Source organism: Lemur catta, chromosome 22, assembly GCF_020740605.2.
Source record: "Lemur catta isolate mLemCat1 chromosome 22, mLemCat1.pri, whole genome shotgun sequence".
Classification (NCBI taxonomy): Eukaryota; Metazoa; Chordata; class Mammalia; order Primates; family Lemuridae; genus Lemur; species Lemur catta.
This window is the reverse complement of record NC_059149.1, coordinates 15,415,185-15,441,284: the sequence shown is the minus strand read 5'-3', so window position 1 is coordinate 15,441,284 and position 26,100 is coordinate 15,415,185. Positions and strand designations below refer to the sequence as shown.

Genomic DNA, 26,100 nt, shown 5'->3' with positions numbered 1-26,100 from the left:
GAAAAAAGATTAAGTGATACCTGGGAAAAAAAATAAGACTGCATTTAAAAAAATTATCAACGGGCTAATTACAGCTATGTATCACTGACACAGCGCTTTGTATCTGTTAGCTCTTTTAATCCCGCTAACAATTCTGTGAGGTAGGTACTGTCAGTTCCGTTTTTCAGACAAGGACACTTGATGATACATGACACATTCTCTGCTTGCACAGTTACATTTCAATAGCTGGCTGTGGAGCAACATAAGGAAGACAGAGGAAGATCTGGCAACAGAGTGGAGCGGGGCAAGGTAAGCAGGCCGAAAGGGAGACATGCAGGAAGTTTCCCATTTAGTCAGAAGCTGGTTCCAGCTTTCAAATCTCTCCAGCCAGCCCGCCAAGGCGTCACAAAGCCCGCCCCTCGGCCGCAAAGCCACGCCCCCTTCCCGGGCTGTTCTCGGAGTTCCCAGTACGTCCCTCCTTCTCCTTGGCCCCGCCTGCCCCGCCTCGCATCATTTCCTGTGCGCTGGATGCTGATTGGTCCAGCGGTCGGAAGTGAGGGCGGGCGATGGGGGCCGTTGCCGCAGTGACAGTGCTCCGGGAGTCCGAAGATGGCGGCGTCGCGTCGCTCTCAGCATCATCACCACCATCATCAGCAACAGCTCCAGCCCGCCCCAGGGGCTTCGGCGCCGCCGCCGCCACCTCCCCCACCACTCAGCCCCGGCCTGGCCCCGGGGACCACCCCAGCCTCCCCCACGGCCGGTGGCCTGGCCCCCTTCGCCTCCCCTCGGCACGGCCTAACGCTGCCTGAGGGGGATGGCAGTCGGGATCCGCCCGACAGGCCCAGATCCCCGGACCCGGTTGACAGTACCAGCTGTTGTAATACCACCAGCACAATTTGTACCGTCGCCGCCGCTACCGTGGTCCCGGCAGTTTCTGCTTCACCTGCCGTTGGGGTCGCTCCCAACCCAGCCGGCGGTGGCAGTAACAATTCACCGTCGTCCTCTTCTTCCCCGACTTCTTCCTCATCTTCCTCTCCATCCTCCCCTGGATCAAGCTTGGCGGAGAGCCCCGAGGCGGCCGGAGTTAGCACCACAGCAACATTGGGGCCTGGGGCAGCGGGACCTGGGACAGGGGTCCCGGCAGTGAGTGGTGCCCTACGGGAACTGCTGGAGGCCTGTCGCAATGGGGACGTGTCCCGGGTAAAGAGGCTGGTGGACGCGGCAAACGTAAATGCAAAGGACATGGCCGGCCGGAAGTCTTCTCCCCTGCACTTCGCTGCAGGTCAGAGACTTTTAAATTGTTTATTAAGCGTTTTGGGGTTGGGGATGGGGTCCGGCTGGGAAAAGAAAACAGGCTCTTGTGATGGAGCAAAGTGGGGGCGTGGTTATGGTTCTTTAACACCTCACGAGAAGACTAGAGATTCCTTTCTTTTGATTGTGTCTGGGTGATGGGGGCGTGGTTGGGGAGATTGTGTGAATCCTAGGACCCTTCTTTACTTCTTTGGTGTTTGCATAGTTATATTTGTACGTATTCCAAAACTACTTACAGCTGGTGGTCTCTGGATATGGCTATATTTAAACTTTTTCAGTTCTGAGCGTGTAGGAATAGAATAAAGGTAGATTGAAGCATCTTTAAAATAGTTTTGTCGTTTGTGTGCTTGTTTATTTTGTTTTTACAAGGGTATATCCATTGAGGACAGTCCAGACCAAAAGATGTTTAAATGCAACTCAACAAGTGTTTAAGGATCTATCATGTAGATTTGGTAACTTAATGAAAGACATAAATGAAGTTTTTGAAAATTCCCCTTTTTGCAAGGAGTGTACAGTCTAGTTGGTGAGACCAAAATATGCCCATATGAAACATTTGGAGAAGAATATTTGGATGCATTTTGTGATGATGGAAAATATATAGGCTTTGATGTTGTGGACACCGCTACTTGTCTGACAGATAATTTACCTTGTCTCAGTTGCTTGTTTTCTCATGGGCAAATTCATATACTAAAGTTGTTGAGCAGTATCTGGCGCAAAATTCTCCCTCCAAAAGTGTGAGTTCCTAAACTCTGGACAACACACTTTGCATTTTTGTCTGCCCTTTTTTTTTTTTTTGAGCAAGTAGTTGACTATTTTCTTTTAAAAACACCTAATAATATTTTTATGAAATACAGAAGACAAAAGAAAAGAGCTGTAATCTCACTGCCCAGGTACCTATTATTGATATTTAAAAATAAAGATAATAATGTTATATGCATTAGAAACATTGTATTAGAAATACATATATTGTATACACATTATAAAATTCAAGTAGGACAGAAAGATACAAGATGAAAAAGCACCACAGACACAAACATCAAAGATAACCTGTTAAGTTTTGTGCTGCATTTCTTATATCACTCCTTCAATTTGTTCTGTGAACAGTAAAACATATGTTAACTTACCGTATGTATTGTCTTACTTGTTTTTAACCACATCTGGGAAGATACTGTTCTCCTTGTTTTTCAGATGACAAAAGTGAAGCATATATTGTTTAAGTAAGTCCGAATTCACTCAGGAAATAGTGGAAACTGGATTTGAATTCAGGCAGTTTGATTTTAGAGCTTGTGAAATCAAGCTTAAATTGTCATAACCTATACTGGGGTTAAGGTCACTTTTCATTTTTGTGAGTAATGGCAGTTCAGAGTTTCTAATTTTTGCAGTGTTTTGGGAGAAGTAGTAATCAGGGGCTTAAATGTAAGAGAGTAGCTTTCACGTATTTTTTATTGCAACCCATACTTAGAAATACATTTTACATTATCATACACATGGAAGTGAATCAAAAGTTTCAGGAAACAATACTTTTCCCTTACTACATGTGTGTACTCTGATGTTTGGTATCATTTCATTTATTTTTAGCAAATGCTGCTTGTGATCCATTAATGGATCATGACCAGTGGTATGGGAAACACTTAATGGAAACCATTATTAGGTCACTGGATCCATTCTTGATATATAGACACTACCGTTAGGAATGTAGTGAATTGAATCATAAACAGGCTTTCATCTAGGTATTTATTTGCTCAAGGGTCTTGCTTGTTTTAGATAAAATACCATTTCTTTTTGTTTGCGATAAATGAAAGATCTAAGGCTGATTTTATAAATCAGCCGAGGTTGTTTACTTTCATATACTTTATTCCAAATTTGACCATTTTAACAAATTGTTTCACAAATCTTGTCATTTCTCACCATATCTCATTATAAGTAATCACTAACATATGATAATTAGTTATATTTATTTGTGTATTAATGTACTTATTTAGGGTTAGTCACACAGAAAATAGTGCTTGTTTCCCAAATCACATGTTTTCTATCTGCCACAATAGTTACTTTTTTTTGTTTCAGAGTTTTATTTATACCCAGATAAACTAGAATTCAAACAGTAAAACAGTCCTGTCATTATGTTATAGTTATGAGAACCTAACTTTGAGCTGGCTTTTTTAGAAAAACTTTTTTTAACTCAGTTGTGGAAAACAGACAAAAGAATAATAAAACTCTCCATGATATAAAAACATAATACCCTGTAGTCGATTTACGACACTTCTGTGTTTGTATGTATAACATTGTTTTGTTAAATCTTGTCTTCTTCATCATGTAGAGGCTGAATAATTAAAAATAATTGTCAGTTGACTATTAGTTGGCTATTTTGATAGTCACTTAATAGCTGTTTTAAGGATAGAAAAATTGGTACAATCCGTTGGATGGAAAAGTTTAAAAATTATAGTTTATTTGTTCCACAAATATTTTAATACTTACAGGTCAGGTGTTAAATACTGGTGCATTTGTGGAGTGGCAGAAAGTCCTTTCCCTTGAGGAGCTTACAGTCTAGTGGGGAACCTAAACAACATTAACAGCACAACAAAAACTTACAAAGTATATAACCTAGAGTGATAGGAAAAGTACATTTTACTGTCTGTCACAGTATGTAATGGGGGCTGTTATCCTGGTTTTAGAGCAGTTAAGGAAGTTTTTCTAGATAAAGAGATTTTTTAAAGTAGGAATTTAAAGGGTGCATCCAAGCTAGCCAAGCAAAGGTTGGAAGGGAAAATGTTAACTAATTCCTTTATTTCTATTTAAAAACGAGTTTACAGTTCTATAGAATTGCATAAAACCATTTTTGAAGATCTCAGACATGGCATGAAGCTATATTTAAATCCTTATGACTTTATTTATATTGCCGTAAGAGTAACCATATTCTTCCCATCAGTAGAATTAAGAATCCTTTCTATCCCATCTTGGATTGTGATAATTATTTATTTAAAATGTGGCTTAGAGACTGTATTAATGGAATCATCCTAGCCTTACTTAGAACAAATTCTTCAATTTCCTTTGTTGATATAGCTTCTTAAAATACTATTTTGAATGCCTTTTTAAGATGTCTGTATCAAAATGTCCAGTCTTTTATGTTGACTAGAGTTTATGTGAGGCTTTCTCTTCTGCAGTTAAAATTTTTGACTCTCCTTTTCTATTGTTCAAAATATAGCAGTCAAAGAGCTTTATTAATAGTACCAATTTAGAATGATATCATCTCCTTAGTTCAGTTCCTAGTAGTGACATTTTTTACTAAAGGAATAGTATATTCTGATGAGGTTTCTTTTTATAGAAGAGTTCAGATGAGGTCTTTTTTAAAAAAAGTCTTTAACAAAGCATTAAATTCTGAGGTCTTATGGTATTTAGTTTACATTGAAGACATTTTGAAATAGGCTTCCTGGTAATTAATTAACATATGACTTGGATTATTATATGTGATATGAGGTATTTTAGTATCAAAACCAGCAAAATAAAGATGTCAGTTTTAAATTTTCATTTGATGTTTGATTTGGATGATATCTACTACAATATACTCACTTCTGACTCTTCTCCTGATTTTTCGGCATGGCCACGCTTGTCTTTTTTTTGCCCCCTCACCACTGGACAAGTGTAGTTCTTAGTAAAAACCACCAGGTCCTGTAAACTGTTGTCCATCAGTGGGTAAGAAAATGAATCAGAATGCTTCAGTCCAGGAGTGGCAATCTTCCTGCACTTTTCATTGTCTGCCAACATCCTTGATAGTACTTTTAAGCAAATGCCCTGCCTCGGGTTTTAAGAAGGGTCTAATTTGGTAATAGAAGAAAAGGAACTGGTTTCATAAATATCTGCCCAGACTTCAAATTATTGATTATAAACTGGATAATCTTTTACTTAGCATTTTCTTAATACCTTACATTTTCCTTAAGGTACCTCTTTAAAGAAAATTCACATAGAACTTTTAGCTAAAAAGATGTGCAAAGTGTCTCTTTCTTTTGCCTTAATATCATTCTTTGGAAGCAAATGGTTTAAAGAAGAAATTAGCTATTTGTAAGATGATATGTAAATAATCTCTAATAGCAAAAAATTGGTAACAAGTCAACTTCAACAATAGAGGAATGCTTACATAAATTATAATATTGTATAATTTCTATTATGTAGCTGTCTGCATATATTAATATATTCTTCTGCCCCGTGAACTTACCTTTTTTTAATGCATGTCAATATAAATTGTAGGCATCTGTGCAGCTCCCCTAAATACACTAATATACATATCATTATCCAGAGTTCAGTATTTGTTTAAAGATATGTTTTTTCATATAAAATCTGTGCAAATCATATGTGTACATTCACTGAGTTTTGACAAATGCAAACACCTATGTAACTCAACTCATGACTTTCCTTATAGAACGTCATCGTAACCTCAGAAAGTTCCCTCAAGCTCCTTTCTCAATCCTTGTCCCTAGTCTGCCTTCCAGACTACCACTCTTCTGACCTTTTTCCACTACGGAATAAGAGTTGTCTGTTTTAGATTTCATATGAATAGAATAATATAATATTTACTCTTTTTCTGTAAGACTTCTTTCGCTCAGTGTAATATTTTCGATTTTGTAACATGTATCCGTAGTTCCTTTTTACTGCTGAGTGAATTTCATTATATGAATATGCCACAGCTTATTTAACCCTTCTCCTGTTGATGGACCCTTAAGCTGTTTTCAGTTTTTGGCTTTATGAATAAAGCTGCTATGAACGTTCTTATAAAATTCTTTTTGTGGACATACTTTTTTTCCTCTTGGGCACATGCTCTGTATTATAATTGCTGGGCATTAAAATAGGTAAATGTCCGGTTTTATAAGAAACTGCTATACCTTTTCATTTTCCACTATGTTACATTCCCATCAACAATTTATGAAAGTTGCTGTTGTTCCATATCTGAGAATATTTTGATGTTCTCAGATGTTTTAATTTTAATATGCTGGTGGGAACATGTGATGTCTTACTGTGGCCTTATTTGTGGTCTATTTTGCATTTCTCTGAAGTCTAATGATGTTAAAGACTTTATCATGTGTCTGTTTGCCATATATATCTTTTTTTTTTATTCTTTCTTTCTTATCTTTTATTTTTTTCACTTTTTTTTCTCTTTTCCATGCAAGGAGTCCTGTACATGCCATATATATATATCTTTTATGAAGTTTTGCCCAATTTTTTATTGTCCAAACTTCACTTTTATTGGGTTATCTTTTTATTATTGAATTTATGAGTACTTTATATATTCTGCATACTAGTCCTTTGTCAGATAAATATTGTGATAATATTTATCCCCAGTGTCTGGATTGCTGATTCACTTTCTTAATGGGGGTCCTTTGAGCCAAATTTTTAAATTTAATTTAATTTACATATTTGTTTTATGGTTATTGTTTTCTGTGACCTAGCACCTGAAAAAAAAGACCAAGTAAAAGAAAATCAAATTATTATCAAACCTTCAACATTAACAGCTTTTATCAGAAGAAAACAGAATAACATTTTAAACACTCAGGAAAGAAAATGAGAACCAAAAGATTACACATCCAATTGAACTGACTTCCAAGAATAAGGCAACAACTGTTAGTGACATAAAAATAATTTCAGGGAACACTGTTTTCAGGACAGCTTCCTGAGTAAACTCTAGAGAACAAGTGACAGATCACCAAAATAAATAGAGAGACATCAATATCAAGGACTAGCAGTGATCATTTAAAACAGAGAACAGATAAAGAGGAGTAGCTACAAATAATGATTTCACGTATCTATTGCTGTATAACAAATTCTTCCAAAATTTAGTGGCTTAAAATAACAATCACCACTTAGCATTTCTAATGATACTGTGTGTTAACTAAGCGCAGTCCCTGGGGGCTCAACAATGCTGGAATATCCCAGGTGGCTCCCTCACTCACCAGTGGGAAAAAACAAAAATTAGATTTCTAACTCACACCATAGTTATAGGTAAAGATCTAAATATGAAAGCATAATTACAAATATAATCTAGAAGAAAATAGGAACAGTATGGGAATAGGAAAGAATTTCTTAAAGATTGTACAGAAAGCACAAACTATGTAAGAAAAGATTGATATATTTTATTATGTTAAAATTTAAAACTTGTGTAAAATCAAACACACTGTAAACAGTTCAAAAACAAGCCATAAACAGAAGAAGTATTTATAATATAACTAACAAGAGATTAGTGTTCAGAATATATAAAGAACTCCTACAAAATAATAAAAACACAATCCAACAGAAAACTAGGTCAAGATAGTGAACTGACAAGATATGGAATTTGAATGGTTGGTTAGTAAACATATGAACAGATGTTTGTATCAATTTACATGGGTTTAGGGTATTTCAAAACTTCAACTAATGGTAACTTAAAGTCAAAGGACATTTGTTTTCCTGCTTGATAAGAAGTATAGAGGTAGGAAGTTCAAGAGTTGGTTCAGTATTCTATGAGCATAGTAGGGGTTCTGTGCCAGTATTTTTTGATAATTCTCTTGAATTTTCTAAAAGTTGGGAGGAAGGGGGAGAGGAGAAAGGGCACTTTTCCCCCCCAACACCTTCTCTTAGTAGGGAGAAAATTCTTTCCAGAAGCTTTTAGATTTTACCTTCTGTCTCATTGCCAGTCACTGGTAGAGAGGAGTGAACTCACCTGATTTAGAGTAATCAGGATTCACTCCCAAGACTAGCAAGGGATTATTATACTTTCTTTAGCATATTACTTTTGGCCCAATTCCTGAGTAAATTGAATTTCTGTTGGCCAGGAAGAGAGTGGGTAGTTGGCACGATTATCACTCTCTCACTGATATAGATTGAACCAGATGATATTGACAATAATAATACAAATATGTGTATTCTGAAAACATAAAATATGAAATAAATATATAATATGAAACATAAATATAAAATATATAAGCATAATAAACACAAGTGTTTAAACACACATGAAAAGTATAAAATATGCATGATATAACAAACATTGAATTTATGTAATGGTGTCTCTGGGGAAGAAAAGAGGGGACTAGGATTGAGAGAGGGAGTTCAACTGTATTTATATATTTTCAAAGTAAAAAAGGAATTATCTGAACTGAAAAATGTAAATTAAACAACAGTGCATTTTCTGGCCTCTTTGTAAACCTTATTACAAATAATGATAATGCACACAGGAAGGAGAAATGAGTATTCTCAAGCATTTTAATTGGAAATGAAAATGGATAGAGTGAATTAGAGGACAGTTTGGCAATGTATGAAATTTTAAATGTATACCTTTGACCCAGCACTTCTGCTTTGAGGCATTTATCTGAAATGAAGAATTGGACAAAAGTACAAAGATATATGTACAAGGAAATTTATTTTAACCTTTTTTTAGTAACGGCAGAAGTCTTTTTATAGTGGTGAAACCACCCAACTAAATAAATTATGGTATATACATCTACTGGAATGTTAAGCATCCATAAATAATGATATGTAAATTTTAAGTTTTTACTTGAAAAATATCTGTGATATTTGAACAGTGAGAAGGCCAGAGAAAACACGTTTAGAAACACTTTTTGCAAGGAAAGAAATCTGGAAGTTTAGTCATCAAAATATTCGTGATGGTTGTCCATGGATGGTGACATTTCAGATGATTTTCTTTCATGATAACTTGGTGTTTTGTTTAAGTATTTTTAAAATATTTGTGTTATTTTCATAGTTGGAAAAACCTTTAGGTTTATTTTCTTTTTGTCAACTAAAAATATAAAATTAAAAGCTGCTTACGTACTAATTTGGTCTAATTCATCTTATGAAGCAAGTAAACATTATGTAGATTCATGTATTCAACAGATATTTTATGGAGGCTGTGCTGTGTGTTAGGCACTATTGTAGGTGACAGAGATACAGACAGTTCTTAAACAGGGTAGCTCTATTCATGGAATACCTTGAATGCGGAGATATGTAATAGGCAGATAAATAAATAAATGGACAAAGCACTTTCAGGTAGTTATTCAGTGCAGGAGGAAAGTAAAGCTGGATGATGTTGAAAACAATGATGGGAGGGTGTGTGTGCATGCATGCATGGGTGACTTTAAATTGCGTGGTCTGTGAAAGTCTCTCTGAGCTGCCTATGTTTGGGCTGAGAACTGGGTGACAGAGGAGCTAGGCCTGTGAAGATCTGGGACTGAAGTCTTCAGGAAGAACACACAGCAAGTGCAAAGTACCCAGGCTGCACTGAGTTTGTCATATTCGAGGAACAAAAAGTAAATGACACGGTGACTAAAACTCAGTGAGATTGGAGAGATGACAGGGGCCAGCTCACATAAAGCCTTGCAGGTCATAAGGACTTTGTACTAACATTGTATTGTATGTGTTGTGGGAACCCATTGCAGGGTTTTAAGCAGGGAAGTGCCCTGATCTGATTTATGCCTTGAAAAGATCACTGCCTGCTGTGTTCAGGATGAATTGTAGCGCAGCAGACGTGATAGCAAAGACATCAGTTAGAAGTCTAGACAGAAGATTATTGGATTTGAATCTGAGCTGGTAGCACTGGGGTGTAGACAGATTTGAGATACATATTTGGAAGTACAGTTCATGAATCTCAGGACTGAGGGAAAGAACTCGACAATAAAACAGGGATAATGTTATCTCACAGGGTGTCACCATGAGGAGCCGCTGCATGTTGAGCATTTGGCATATCACTTCATGTTAGCTACTTCCAGTTGTTATTGTGATTTTTATTGTTGTCAAGAATAGGGCATGTTACATGAGCAAAATTTTTCTGTAAAAGTTAAATTACATCTCTTGTATAACTCTCAGATTGGAAGTCTGTTACAGCACACACTACGTGTTGGTACAAGCTAGAGTACTACAGTGTCTTAATTTTTAGTGATCAGAGAGAAAGGTGCATTGGTTTTCTGTTAGTACTTCACAATACTACCCATAAATATATGTATGAGCAGCAGCATTATTCCTTTAAAAATTATGACTTAAATTTTTTTAAAGATATACAAGCTTGATGGAATGGGGCACTGAAAATCTTGTCTGCAGTATGTGTCAATAATGCTTTCACTTACAGAGTATTTCCCAGAAGTCAGTTAATGATGTTACTTTCAGATTCTGTGGTTTTTGGTTCTTCGAAGTGACCTTAATTATTATTTTTATTCTGGTTCTTTAGACTCAAATAAGCAAATCAACTAACAGAATAGTTCTAACTACAAACCTTGGTTATAAAACAAAGATCCTGTATATAACCTTCAGAGATAACGAATTCTCGTTATCTATGAAAAAACAATGCATGAGCATTTAACATTGGTAGAATGGTGAATAACCAATTATGATTTACCATTCTACCAATGTTAAATGCTCATGCATTGTTTTTTCATAGATAACGAGAATTCGTTATCTCTGAAGGTTATACACAATAGAATATCAGAATATATGTTTTGAGTGAACTTTATGTATAGTTTCCTAAATTTCAGTAGTTTAGTAGACTAATTTTTTTATGAATAATAAAATATCTAACTTAATGCATTTTAATAATTTAAAATCAAGTTAGAAGATAAGACTTCATAATTACCACATGAAATGCCTCTTTACTGATTTTGCTGTTCACTGCTACCTTCTATTATAAACACATATTTAGAGCACACACACATACATATATGTATTTTATACAAAATTGATTTTATATAACTAAGAAAATGAAACAAAAAATAAAAATTTCATAGTTATACTACTTAGCCTTTTTTCCTATTCACTTATATTTTAAATATATATTTTTTCTGTACATTTTTAATCTAAAAAACCTTTCCATTGCTGTTAAATTTTCATAACATCTTTTTTTCTCTTGTAAAGATGGCTTATACTTTTTTTAAATTGTGGTAAAACATTTATAACAACATTTACCATTTTAATCATTTTTAAGTATACATTTCAATGGTATTGGGTAACATTCGTAATGTTCTGTAACATTCCTTTTAAATATATGAAAACCATCACTTACATGACAGAGCCTCTGCTTTTGGACATCCACATTGTTTCCATGGTTTTCTATAAGTAATGCTATGATAAACATTCTTGATGCAAAATATTTGTTCATATGTGATTGCTTTTTTATGATAAAGTTCAGAAAGTGGTATTGTTGAGTTAGAGGGTATACAGATGCTCCTTGACTTACGATGGGATTATGTTCCCAATAAACCCACCTTAAATTGATAATATTGTAAGTCAGAAATGCATTTAATATACCTAACCTACCCAACATCATAGCTTAGCCTACTGCTTGGAATACTTACATTAGCATACAGTTAGGCAGAATCATCTAACACAAAACATTTTATAATAAAGTAGTGAATATCCCATGTAATTATTGAATACTGAAAGTGAAAAACAGAATGGCTGTATAGGTACTTGAGGAACGGTTTCTATTGAATGAGTATCACGTTGGCACCATCAGAAAGTCAAAAAAATCTTAAACGATCATAAGTCTCAGGGACTGTTTGTATTTGTTTAAACCTATTGATAACAGCTATGTTTTTTTTCTAAAATGTGGTACAAATTTATATTCACATTATCAGCATGTGAGCCAGTTCTACTTCACCACATTTTCACTAATACCAAGTGCTTTTATTTTATTAAATATATTTTAGATCTAGAAGTTTTAATAAAAAGTAAACACATACTTTCCTATTTTGCTTCATAGTTACTACAATGGGTGCTTTAAAAAATGCCAATTGCTAAATTAAGAAGTATTTTATTTTAACTTTATTTGATTATTAGTGCTGAAAGGAAATTTATTCTTAAAACATTGTTAATGCATTGATTGGGGAAATATGAGTTTGCACTTAGGCTTTATTCAAATCCATATAGAGAAGGAGAATCATTCGGTTCTCCTAGGATAAGGAGAGCACTTATGGCCCAGTGGAAGAATAGGTTGTGACAGTAGGGGGAAGGACATTGAAATTAGAGAATTAAACAGAACCTAGTATCTATAAAGTTCTGCAGGTATTAAAAAAAAAAAACTAGCAAGATGGTGACAATTACTTTAGCATGTATCCTGTACTTTTATTGTTTCGTTACTAATACAAAATCGACCTCTTTTCACCCAAAATTTTCAGCTTAATTTGAAAGATATTTTCCACAGAAACCTAATTTTGATATGTATTTGTGAAAACACATTATTTCCTGCTTTCCTGGAATGAATGAATTTCTGTAGATAACATGAAAGACATATCTTGAAATAAACTTTTTTTTTCTTTGCTCCTTTCCACATGGTTCTTATTTGTGTATGTGTACAATGGAGGAACATGTGGCTCTTTTACTCCCTTTTAGTTTTATTTAAAATGCCATTTTCTGACAATATTACATAGTAATAGCATGGAGGTAGTGACACCTAGCCAATAAGACCTAATAAAATGTAAAGTGGGAAAGAATCACTAATAAAGGTCCTAGCTTGTAGAGATGAAAGTACTAATATTTGCAGTTTCCTTTTTTAACCCATTGCAGTGTAGCTTGCAATTTTATTACTGTACGAAAATTACTTCAAAATTATTAATAGCCATTTTTTCCTTCTCCATTGATCTCACTAAATTGTCGTCATGCTGGGGTTTGCATAATAGTGTACTTTCTTGGTATTTCTTATCTTTCTAAGTGTTTGCCTAGTCCTTAATATTGCTTCAGACCCTTTCTGGCTATTCCCGCCCCACTTTTCTTTCTGAAAACTGATTCTCTTACCAAAGTTCTGCTTCTGTATTCCCAAGTGCCTTTATTCTCATGTGTTTTCCACAATGTTTCCTCAGATTCAGTAAATCTAAGCTTGAATTGTTTGACTTAACCACTCATTGCATGGAGTTTGGCCACCAGTCCTAAGAATCGATATTTGGCATCATCTTTAGTTCTTCCTGTTCAAAATCCCCCGTAACCAAATAGTCACCACGTATTTCTGGTATCTACACATTCCTCTCCAATTTCCCTAGTGTAATGTTGAGTGTTGTGATTTGTCTTACACTGAGTTCTCTTAAATAACCTTTATCTCTTAAAATATAGAGATGAGTTTTATACATATAATTTTGTCTTGTGAAACATGGAGGGAAAGTGAGTACCTTGGACAGGAGTCTTGTCTTGTTTACTTTGTGTTTCTAGCACAGTCGCCCAGCACATAAGTGTCTAAGAAATGTTTTTTGAATGAACTGCCTGAAGACTAAATTTAGAGCTTTTTTTAGTTCTGAATTCTGTGAAATGAGTCAGTTTGAATGGAGCTAATTTTTCTTTTGCTTTGTTTTACTCTTTTCACTATAGAGTAAAATACTTTAGTTATTCATGTTTGTTGATTTTGTTAAAGATACTCTGATGGTTCTTTTTACAAAATTGACTTAATGTATAAGACATTTTTCCCTTTCTTTTTAGGTTTTGGAAGGAAGGATGTTGTAGAACACTTACTGCAGATGGGTGCTAATGTCCATGCTCGTGATGATGGAGGGCTCATCCCACTTCATAATGCTTGTTCCTTTGGCCATGCTGAGGTTGTGAGTCTGTTACTGTGCCAAGGAGCTGATCCAAATGCCAGGGACAACTGGAACTATACCCCTCTGCATGAAGCTGCTATTAAAGGGAAAATCGATGTGTGTATTGGTAAGTATTATTTGATGATATCTAAATTGTAAGGTCAACATGACAGGTATACAATTTTTAAAGAAAGGTTTACTCTTGTTTTTTTTGTGTTATAAATAATGTCCCCTTAGACTAGGTAAGAGTTTATTGTTTCTTCTAGAAGCAATTCTTTTCCATCAAAAGAGAAGTAGAGAGATAGTAATCTAAAGTTAGTTAACAACAAGATTCACAACATTAACTCTCCAAATGCAAGTCAAATGACAACTGGCATGGAACTAAATTTTGATGGATTACCGTTGTCAAATTTAGTTAATTTACAGTCTCTTTAAAAGACTGCACATTTTCCATGTTGGCACAGTGAGAGCCATTATAACGTACGCGTTCTTACTGAATTGGATGATATATTTGGATACTTTAGGTTGGTTCAAGGAAAGTCATCTAGTACCGTACAGTAGTCCCCCTTTATACGTGGTTTCACTTTCTCAGGTTTTGCTTTCCGTAGTTTTGGTTACGCTTATGTAACGATGGTCTGAAAACATTAAATGGAGAATTCCAGAAATAAACAATTCATAAGTTTTAAGTCCAGCACTGTTCTGAGTAGTCTCATGAAACCTCACACCGTCCTGCCCATCCACCTGGTTCATGAATCATCCCTTTGTCCAGCACAGCCATGCTGTGGCTGCTGCCCGCCAGTTGGTTACTTAGTATCCTTCTCGGGTCATCCTTATTTTACTTCATAATGGCCCCATAGCGCAAGCATAGTGATGCTGGCAATTCAGATCTGCCAAAGAGAAGCTGTAAAGTGCTTCCTTTAAGTGAAAAGGTGAAAGTTCTCCACTTAATAAGAAAAGAAAGGAAAGAAAAAAAATCAAATGCTGAGGTTGCTAAAATCTGCAGTAAAAATGAATCTTCTGTCCATGAAATTGTGCAGAAGGAAAAAGAAATTCATGCGTTGCATGTATAGAGTTCAGTACTATTTGCAGTTTCAGGCATCCACTGTGGGCTTTGAAAGTACCCACCTCAGGTAAGGGCTACTACTGTACTAAGGCAAAGGCTTGTTCTTTATTTGCTAAAATTGAACACCAGCTAGTTTATTAGTACTGGAAGTTTTGAGTGATTGTTTCAAACATAATAGTTCAAAGTTTAATATTTTCAGTATGTGCCAAAGTTTAGAGAAAAAGCAATCTCTAACAAAAGTGAACTTTTCAATCATTTTCAGTATCTAGATGATATGAAATTGTATTCAGTCAGCATTTCATTCTCTCATATATATATTTAGATTTTGCTTTATTGTATAAAATTTTTTATTTTGAAATCTAAAACAAATAAGCTTCTAGAGGACAAACATAGTTTCTCTTGGGTTGTCATCCATTTCTTAATACTCAAGATGGTGGATGTTTGTTTAGTCCATGGCAGGTTGATTTACAAAATCGTTTTCCTAGATGACATCCATTTCAGTATAATCAGTTTTTTAATGATAAAACTCAAATATATATGTCATTTTAAAAGCTATAGTGGTTCCACTAAGTTTTTCTTTTAATAATGATTAAGATTATTCCCTCCTCATAGCTGGCTATTCCAGCCTCCAATATATTTTTCGGTTTTCGTCAAATCATTGCCCTGCCTGACATACAACTTTTTTTTTAAATCACATTCTCTGTCGTTACCTTTTGTCACTTCAGGATCCATTGTCACAACCCTGGATATCCTGTCCTTTTAGATCTGTAACATTTTCCACTTTCAGTTGATTCTCTGATTCCCTCCTAAGTCTCTCTAACACAGCCACATCCTAGACTGTCATTACATAAAACTACCTTGAAAAGCTTGAACTTGGAACATCCTCTCTCTTACCACAAAGCCTCTTAAGTTACCTGCTTTGGTATGTGATAACTATTATTGAACTTGATATATATTCTTACCTAGTCTTCTAGGTTTTCAGCTTCCCTGCTGTCACCCCTCCTTGCTTCACCTTGTTGTCATATCCATTGGATTTTTCTCAGTTGTTGGTCATAGAATTTTATAGTTTTCTCACCTTCTTAAAATATCATCCTTTCTAAGCTTCAGTGTTCTATTTTTCTACCTTTACCTCTCTGAATTTTTCATACTATCAATACTTTGAATATCTTACTGAAATTGATATTCCTATTCTCCTGTTCTTACTCCCCCTTTTGAAAGTACATAATGAAAGTGCCCCTTTTATCTAGATCTAGGTTTTGTTGAAATAAAGGACTAAATGTAGGACTTGAATTTTTAAAGAATGGATCCCTGCAGCCCCAACTCCCACAATTCTCAGTAGGCTTTGGCACATATTGCCTTCCTTCTGTTTAGGTTCTTGGGCCTTAAAATTGAGGGAAGGGCACCTTTGCTTATATTACAAGCAAAATATAAATGAGGATATAGTTGCTATAAATTATGTAACATAGTTATTATGGAAATCCAGATTGTTTGTAGACCCTTCTGTATACGTAATTAGCTTTCAGGAACCTCTTAGGAGGTTTGTTTTCAGGCTCATTGAAACCTCTGAAAGCTTATATATCATACTTTTTGAATTTGGGTATGGTTAAGGAATTCTGAGGTGTTTCTGCGAAGCAAATTTTCACTTTGGGACAGCTGGACAAAAGACTTACAGGATTTATCTTTTTTCTTTTTTGCTCGAATCTGATATTTTTTGAGAGATTAGTGTTCAAAATTGATTTTTAAAAGGTTTTTGCCTAGATGATGAAATTCTGGCCTGATTATTTTTAAGATTAATGGTATCTCTACATGTGGGGTAGAATAGCAAATATATTTGATATTTATAATGCTAGAGCTAAACTATATTACCACTGGCTTGAGAGAGACATCCGGACAGATTGCGGTAGAGCACATACCTGGGCTTATATCCTGACCACACCAGTTGCCAGCTGTGTGTGAGACCAGGTATGTAGCCTTCATGTTTTATTATATGTGGACTGGGAATGCTATCCATACTTCATAGGGCTCTTGAGAGGATTAGCAAACACATGTAAAGTACTTAGACGAGTACCTGGTACGGTGCACACCCAATAAATATTAATTGCCATTATTAATTACTATTATTTATTGTTGCTAAGATCTCAACTTGAATTATGCTACCATGTGGTGTAGGCTTCCTTGTTTCCTTTGTCTTTTATTGACATTTCTTAAAAATATCAATTTAAAAGTCTTTAATCCATTTATTTCTTTCAAAGATGCTATATAGCTCTTATAAAAAAAAAAGAAAATATAAACATTCTTTTATTTTAAAAAATCAACTTTAAATGCTTGTATAATTAAACCAACTACTTAAAACAGAGGTCCTGGAATTCATTGGATAATTGTCATATTGTATAGAACAAATTGAATTTCAGAAATTAACACATTTTTTGCCTTTAGAACTTATTCATTTGTCCTTGCTTTCTCTACCCCCAGAATATTTGTCTCTAAAAAATTAAAATAAGTAATAACTTCTTTTCTGAATATATGCTATTTTTTTTTTTTTTTGAGACTAAGTGTTAGTGCTTGGAAATTCCATTTTAAAAGCAAATTGTATTCATACCTTTCACAGAGTGAGCTGGTATAAGATCTGGGAGTCATAATGGACACTTGCCATGTTTTTCTTTTTTTCCTTTTTTCCTTTTGGCTGACTAATATCCTTTAAAAACTATGGGCAATCATTATGGGGAGAAATACAGAAGCTGGTAGAGTTATATTTTTTTCTTCTTTCCACTTGCTGGCAGTCAGGGATAGCCTTGGTTTGGTCAGTCACATACTCCCTTTTGTAATGTAGAATTTTGAGTACAAAGTTTTAGTGATATTTAGGAATCATTCATAGCAGCAGATTTTTGCTGCAGTGTTGGCAGTGGCCTAGCCATGATGTTGCCACTAAAAGACAGTTGTGCTTCCTACTACTTATAAAAGCCCTATAGGTTTTTATCTGTTTTCTAAGGTTGGTCCTCTACCCTTCTGTCAGTTCAGTTGAAGATAGACATTGGTTTTGTTATTTGCAGATGAATAGAACTGTTAAAGAGATCTTGAGAAAGTTGCTAAATGCAAGTTGCAGGATGGGGACTCTAAACTAATAAAGACATCTCTTGAATCTTTATATAATTCCCACTGCCTTCACACTATTTGCATGTGTATACCATGTTCCCATCTCTCCTTATACCTTGTGATTCTCAAGGGTAGAGGACAGAGTGTGTTCCCTTTGGAGGCCTCTTCCAGGTACCTCAGTAGGGGGGGACAGCTTGCTGGCTCCACAGCAAATAATTCTAAAGACAATAGAGGTGTATGGTCTTCTAACATATGTGGGATTCTCACAGACCGGAAAACCCCAACATCTGGACTTGAAGGCCAACAAGCCAAGTGAAAAACAACAACTGTTCTCAGCCACAGGGGACGATTGAGACAACAAACAGAATACATATCCAAGACTGCTAAAGGGGTCAGATAAATACCTGAATAAGAAAAATAAAAATATCCCCCAGGGAAATTAAAGTGTAGTGTGTGGAAGAGATTTCTGGGGCCAAAGAGACCCTAATTTTTTTCAGAGTAAAAAATTCAGTAGACAAATTAAAGAAAGACCATGTTAATAGCCTGGAAAATAAGATGTAAGAAATATCCCCAAATACAGAGAAAAATGTTAACATATGGATATTATGAAGAAAAAGATAAATAAATCTAGGAAAGTCAGCATTATTTTAAAACCTTACATGTGATAGGAGTTCCAAGTGGGGAGAGGGAGAAGAAAACCTGATGAAAGAGATCAATAATAATTAAACACACGACAAGCAAGAAAAACCCATATTGAGATTGAAAAGACTCAAGGAATTCCATGTGGGATTGATGAGAAAAGATACATTAAGGGAGATAATTCTTGAAGTTTTCTGGGAAGAAAGAACAAGTTGCCTACAGAGGGGGAAAAAATCAGGCAAAGCCCTTTCAATTTACAACATTAAAAGCTTAAAGACAGTGGAATACCTTCTGCTGACTACTGAAAGAAGAGGATTAAACTGTAATTTCCTTGATAAAGAGCAGTTCTTCAGCTTTTGGGGAGTAAGTAAGAAAGGCTGAATAGAGCAAGTGACATTATATTAAAGAAACAAAGCTTCTGCCACTTGCTTTCTTTCTCTTTCTCTATATTTTCACACAATTCTTGGTTTCATTTGTCTTATATGCATAGACTAAAGGGATCCTTACTGAATACCTTAACTTGGAAGCCCAAAATTCAAGCCGCTACTTAAAATCTAACAGTTGGGACTTAAAAAAAAAAAAAAAAAAACCAACAAAAAACGTCATTTTCCAGGCTCAATGGCATTGTGTAGTAGTGATTGGAGTGAAAGAGACTTGAGTCTTTGAGCGAGTTACTTCTTTCATTATTAAAGTAGGGGTAATAACCATATGTCATATAATTAAGAGGATCAAATGAGGTAATACAAGTGAAGTACCTTTGTACAATATCTGTTTATTATTAGTATAATATCTGCATAGTGTATGCTTAGTAGTTGACAACTCTTATTGTTATGAAAATAATATTAGAAATAATTTTTCTCTGTATTACATTATGTTGTTTTAGATACTTCTATATTTACTGAAAATGCAAGGAAAAATAGAGATCTGATGGTATTTTTCTAAAGTCTTTAAGCAAATTGACTTATTAGGGGAGATTAGGCCAACTATATAAAGATAGTATCATTTAATACCATAATTAAAGTTGGCTATCTCAATGAACTAATAAAAGTAATTAGCGGTCATTCTCATTTTCTCCATCCCAATTCAGAACTTCAATTAATTATTTAATATGTAATAGGATTTCTGCTAGCTTTTTCCCCATTATTTACACTTTAAGAATTCCTTGTTATAAAATTATGTTTTATCTCTTTTTCTCCTTCCTTTGCCACAGAAAAAGTAAAGGACATGCCTTGTGATCATTCAACTAGATAAAATTTAAGTTCATTTGATCAAATGTAACATACCAACCCAGAGAAAATCCTAGTTCAGAAAAAAAGTTAAAGCAACCAGTATTACAATATATAGTCTATATATTTCGTTGTTAATAACCCAGGTGCTTGACTTGTTAAATTGTGGGCGGATAAAATACGGAGTTATGAGCAATAGGGAGGATTTTGCTCTTGGAGTAACCGAGGGCCACTGGAGTCTGCTGCAGAGAGCAGTGAGATAGGAGGCAGAGGACACGGAGACTGCTCTTGGGTCTCCCAGTAGCAAGCACTTTCATCTGAGACAGATCATGGGGCAGATTACTCTCTGTGCCTTATTGGCTTTGTTTATTAAATGGAAATAATGGAACTGTTTTATTTATTTTTACCCTCCTGGAGTTTTTTGTAAAGATAAATCTAATATTATAGTTGTGCTTTTAAACATTTTCTGTTTATAAAAAGTGATACACTGTACTCACTATTAAATGGGAACTAACTGATGAGCACACATGTGCATAGAGGGAAGTAAAACTCAATGGAAATCAAGCAGAAGGGAGGGAGAGGTAGGGGATGGACAAAAACCTACCTAATGGGTACAGTGAAGACTATCTGGGTGATGGGCACACTTTTAACCCTGACTCAAGCATTAAAAAAGCTATTGATGTAACCCAAAACACTTACACTCCTGTAATACTTTGAAATAAAAACAAACAAAAAAAGTAATATGCTATATATGGTAGGTAAAATAATGGTCCAAGGATACTCACATCTTAGTTCTTAGTACCTGGGACTATGTTACTTTACTTGGCAAACAGGAATTAAGGTTACAGATGGGATTATGTTTCCTAATCAGTTAACCTTGAGATGGGGAGATTATTATGAATTATCTGGGTGGGCCCAAAGTATCAATAATTACAAGGTTTCTTGAAAGTAGAAGAGGGAGGCAGAGAGGAAAGTCCAATTGATGCAATGTGAGAAGGGCTCAACCCACCATTGCTGGCTTTGAAAAGAGAAGAAGGGTGCCATGAACCAAGGCATCCAGGCAGCCTCTAGAAAATGGAAAAGGCAAGGAAATAGATTTTCCCAAAAGTCACCAGTGAGGAATGCAGCCCTGCTGACACCTTGATTTTAGCCCAGTGAGACCCATGTCAGATTTAGGATCTCTAAAACTGTAAGATAATAAATTTATGGTGGCGGTATTATTTTACACCACTGGATTTATGATAATGTGTTACAGCAGCAATAGAAAACTAATATATTATAAAAACATCTTACATCAGCTTCTCAAAATTTATTTAGATTTAGCCTCTTTTGAAAAGAGTAGTAGAACATTTTTTGGTATAATCAAAACTGCATTTTTGTTAATGTTTAAAATTTCTGTCTCTTCAGATAAGTAGCAGTTGATGTTGGTAAATGGAGAAGAATAATACTTGTTAAGTAGTCTTAATTATAAAAAAAGAATATAGTCGACTCTTGTTTGTACTTAAATTATTGTTTTGAAGTATTTTCAGATTTGGGTTAAATTATGTTACTGAGATATTTTAAAATACAAGAAATTTTGCATTAAATTATGTGTGAAGAGTCCTTGTTCTCAAACAGTTGTTTGTTTAGATTGAGCATTTTCTTTGTTGTCATCAGGTGCTACATAATGAAATTTGAAAAACACTATGTAACTTGACAACAACATTGTTTCTTATATTTAAAAATGGGAATTTTACTGTCTGCCATGTGAGGCATAATGAAACATTTAATTTGAACTGAAGGCTAACTAGGGCCCTAAGATTTCATTCTTTTCTGCCTCTAAATCACTATTACCTTGGACAGATCTGTAAAAGCTGTGCTTCTGGGGAAACTGTTTCTGAAAAGAGTAAAGTAGCCATTGTAAAGGTTTACTATATGAAGTGCTTTAAGAACCTTCAAACTCTAATGAGCTGTTTGGTCTAGAATTTATTCAGGGACTAAGAAAACAAAGATGCTGTTGAAATTCCACAGCCTTATTTTATATCAGACTAGGAAGAAGCAGCTTATTCAGGGTGTGAGAGGGGTTAGGTTAACAGGAGTGGGGAAAAGGTGACAGCATTCAATATGCCATCAATATTATTGGTATTATTGCATGGCAAACTCTATTGGTATAGGAATTTGCCCTGTTAGCGTTTGTAACTAAGCACATGGAATTATTTCCCTACTCTCACTGAACCTATTGACATGAGAAAAAATTCTGTAGCCAGTGACTTTGCTATATGGAAGCCATGAAACCTGAATTAAAGAAAGAGTGATCTACTTTGTACTGAATAAGTTTAATTAGAGAGTAGGACACTAGAAGCAGGATAGAAATTCTGGGTCATGGGTCATGGATAGCAGTAGGGTCAGCTAGACCAGGAGGGTCTGAAACCAGTCAGTGGAGTTAGCTAATGAATGGGATTGTTTACAGACTAGAGAACTCTTGGGAAGGGTCAGATAAAACTTTGAAATTATAGTAAAAAGTGCATGTAAAGGCCGGGCGCGGTGGCTCACGCCTGTAATCCTAGCACTCTGGGAGGCCGAGGCGAGCAGATTGTTTGAGCTCAGGAGTTCGAGACCAGCCTGAACAAGAGCGAGACCCCATCTCTACTTAAAAAATAGAAAGAAATTAACTAGACAACTAAAAAGATATAGAAAAAATTAGCCAGGCATGGTGATACATGCCTGTAGTCCCAGCTGTTTGGGAGACTGAGGTAGGAGGATTGCTTGAGCCCAGGAGCTTAAGGTTGCTGTGAGCTAGGCTGACGCCACGGCACTCTAGACTCTAGCCCAGGCAACAGAGCGAGACTCTGTCTCAAAAAAACAAACAAAAAAAAACTGCATGTAAAATTGGAGGCAGAAACTCACCATTCAGGAAAACCAAGAATTGAGAAGTGGAGAACCAAGCCAACTCCAGGGACTTCAGCAGCAGAGGTGTGTGAACCTGCTCATTATAGTCCTCCCTTAAAGTTGGTGTGCCTTGGCTTCATGTCCACTCTGGTTTTCACACCTGAGACAGAAAGAAGCTGATTCCCGTCAACCTCAAGGTCAAATGTTGACCCCTAATCAGTCATCTTTGGTCTCAGAGAAGTTTCCTAGTATTGACTTGGCCCTTGGGGCCACCACTATATATCAGTGCCATTCCCAGAGGGTGTCCACAGCCCAGAGTTGGGTTAGGGTGAGCCTGGGAGGCAGGAGGGGAAGGAAGAGGAGGAAGTAAAGATGAGTTTGATTTTGATTTTGGATCCCTTCGGAAATTGATTAATGTTAGCGTTCTTTGAGCCATCTCATTGTACCTTTTTAAGGATACCTTACTACTGTTTCTGAGGGAAGTATTCTTATAAAACCTTTCTACAGCCGTCTATAATCACTTCTAAGTTTATTGTGTGTGCATGTACTGCCACCCCACTGTGTCTTCCCTATTCATGTATATGCTCCATTGTCCCAGTGGACATGGCTTGCAAAATACAAGTTAAAAGATAAAATTATTAAGAATTTAAGATGGTGACAGCAGAGTGTTAAACTACTGTGGGGCCCTGTGCAATTGCATAGCTTGTATGCCCATGACGCTGCATAGCTTGCATGCCCAAATGCCCCACAGAATTCTAATTACACTTAAATTATATCCAAACTCTTTATCAGGGCCCTACTTGGCCTGGCTCCTGCCTACATCATGGACTTGGTCCCTGTCATTTTTTTCCCCTTTCTATCCACCTTCCAGCTATACTGGCCTTTTTGTCTCTGGAATGTGCCAAGCCTGTTCCTTCATCAAGAACTTGTTTCGTTTGCCTAAGGCATTCCTTCCCCAGATTTTCTTTTATAGCATTAATTCTTGAGAGTTGTGCCCTAACAAACCTATCATAATTTTGTGCCCTGCCCTGCCCTGCTTGTCTAGTTACTCTAACTTTTACCATGTTTCATTTTACATCATAGCACTATTACCTGAAATTATATGTTTGTTTAATCATACATTTATTTACTTGTTTGCCATCCATCTGTGTACTCTTTCCAACTCTGTGCCTGAGGATAAACCCGGGAACCTTCTTTGCCGTATTTTAGGCTGTATCCCTGGTATAATATACCTGCCAGAAACACACTGTGTTTTTAATTGCATTTCCCTGATGAGTAATGATGGTGAATGTCTTTTCATGTGCTTCTTGGCCATTTGCATATATTCTTTGGAAAAAGGTCTATTCATAGCTTTGTCCATTTTTAAATTGGGTTGTCTTTTTGTTACTGAGTTTTAGGGTTTTTAAAAATATGTTCTAGATACAAGTTGCATACTAAATAAATGATTTGCAATTTTTTTCTCCCATTCTGTATGTTGTCTTTTCACTTTCTTTATAGTGTTCTTTGAATTACCATAGTTTTAAACTTTGGTGATTTGATTAATGGTTAACATTAAAAAGTCTGTTTTTTCTTTTGTTGCTGGTGCTTTGGTGTCACATCTAAGAATCCATCACTGAACCCTAGATCATGAAGATTTAACCCTATGTTTCCTTCTAAGAGTTTTAGCTCTTAGATTTAGGTCTTTGAGACATTTGGAATTAACATTTGTATATGATATGAGGTAAAGGGTCCAACTTCACCCCTTTGCATATGGCTATCCAGTTTTCCCATTCAGTTGTTCATAATATTCCTTTATAGTATTTTTTATTTGTATAAGCTTGGTAGTAATGTAGCCCCTTTTATGTGCAATTCTAGCTATTTGAGTCTTTTTCCTTTTTTTCTGGGTCCATTTAGCTAAAGGTTTGTCAGTTTATATTACATGTGTGGCTAGTTCCTTCCTGTTTGTTTTTGTATGGTATTTCATTGTATGGATGTAACATAGCTGGTTGCTGTTTGGGTTGTTTCCAGTTTGTAACTGTTATAAAGAGGGCTACTGGAAGCATTGATATTTGTGTCTTGCTGTGGACATATTGTTTCCTTTCTCTTGGATGGATCCATAGGAGTGGGATTGCTGGGTGGAATGATAAGTGTATGTTGGACTGTATTAAAGAAGCTGCATTTCCCTGATGGCTGAACATGTTGAGTATATTTTCATGTACTTATTGGTCATTTGTGTATTTTCCTTTGTGAAGTGTCTGTTCAGATCTTTTGACTTTTTTAGGAGTGTATTCTTACTGAGTGGTGAGAATTCTTTTTGTATTATGACTGTGGGGCTTTGTTGGATAGATGTATCGTGAATGTTTTCTCCCAGTCTGTGCTTTGCCTTTCATTTTCTTAATGGTGTCTTTATTGCAAGCAAGGGTTTTTAATTTTGGTGAAGTCCCATGTATCAATTAAAATAGAAAAAGTATTTGGTGTTTTACCAGCATTAGAATAATAAGGTAAGATTTCTATTCAACAATTATTCTTAGGCTAAAAACAGTTGATAAGAAATAAGATTATAGTTTTAATTACATGCCAGAAGTGCAAGAAAGCAGTTTTTAGTTTGAGGGTCAATTTTTCATGCACTTTATATAATAACTTATTTAGGATGCATTTTTAAAAAATTAAAGAATCAGCTATTCCATATGAAAAATTGAATATATTATGTGACCCATTTTTAAGATTTAACAATAAAAGTCAGGTGAGCATTGTTTAATTCAAAATAATTATCTAAAATATGCGTAGTTATTTCTGAGATAACATTGTTTGCGCCTACTATTTGGAGGTATATTTCCAAAATTTAGGGAAATAAGTTATTTTTAATAAGTTGTTGCCTGAAATCTTTCCATAAATGAAGACTCATTGATTCCTAATACTTAACTTTTTTTTTTTTTTTTTTTTTTTAAGACTAGTCAAGTGCAGTAGTGAGAAGAGGGGAAAGCAGTAGAACAAGGAGTTCAATCTGTAACTGATTGTGAACAATCAAGTGAGATAACTCACTTACCTTTGGACCAGCCAACATTTTTCTTTGGTTTGTGCTTTTCTTCAATATGTCCTGTTAGCTTTGTGAACATTATCTGCTTTTCCAGGATGGAAGGACATACAGATGTTCTTTGAGCTGTTTTTTCATGTTATTGGCTTTGGTATAAGTCTCATAGCTTTTTGTATTCTCAATATTAAGAGACAGGAATTATGAACAGATTAAAGTATCACAGATTAGTCTTCATAGTTCTGATGTAGTTTAAACCTTCAGTTATTATTGGCATCTAGAAGTAGAGCAGTCCTCTGTCTACTGAATGTATTTACTTTCCAGTACAACCAAAGGATGATGTTTCAGTCTCTTAGACTGAATCAGATAAAGTGTGAACTTAAGCATGTTCCAAATTGG

The 26,100-nt window shown here is 35.4% G+C and overlaps 1 protein-coding gene across 2 annotated transcripts in view; it reads left to right on the top strand.

Annotated features, from left to right (window-relative positions):
• The first annotated feature begins 220 nt into the window (after positions 1–220).
• Positions 221–26,100, top strand: part of TNKS (tankyrase) — a 162,365-nt gene continuing 136,485 nt past the window's right edge. For both annotated transcript variants that reach the window (XM_045535409.1, XM_045535408.1), the window contains exons 1-2: positions 221–1,261; positions 13,705–13,929. In XM_045535409.1, coding sequence (XP_045391365.1) covers positions 589–1,261; positions 13,705–13,929 — 898 coding nt within the window. In that variant the 5' untranslated portion in view covers positions 221–588. The remainder of the gene's footprint in view (positions 1,262–13,704; positions 13,930–26,100) is intronic.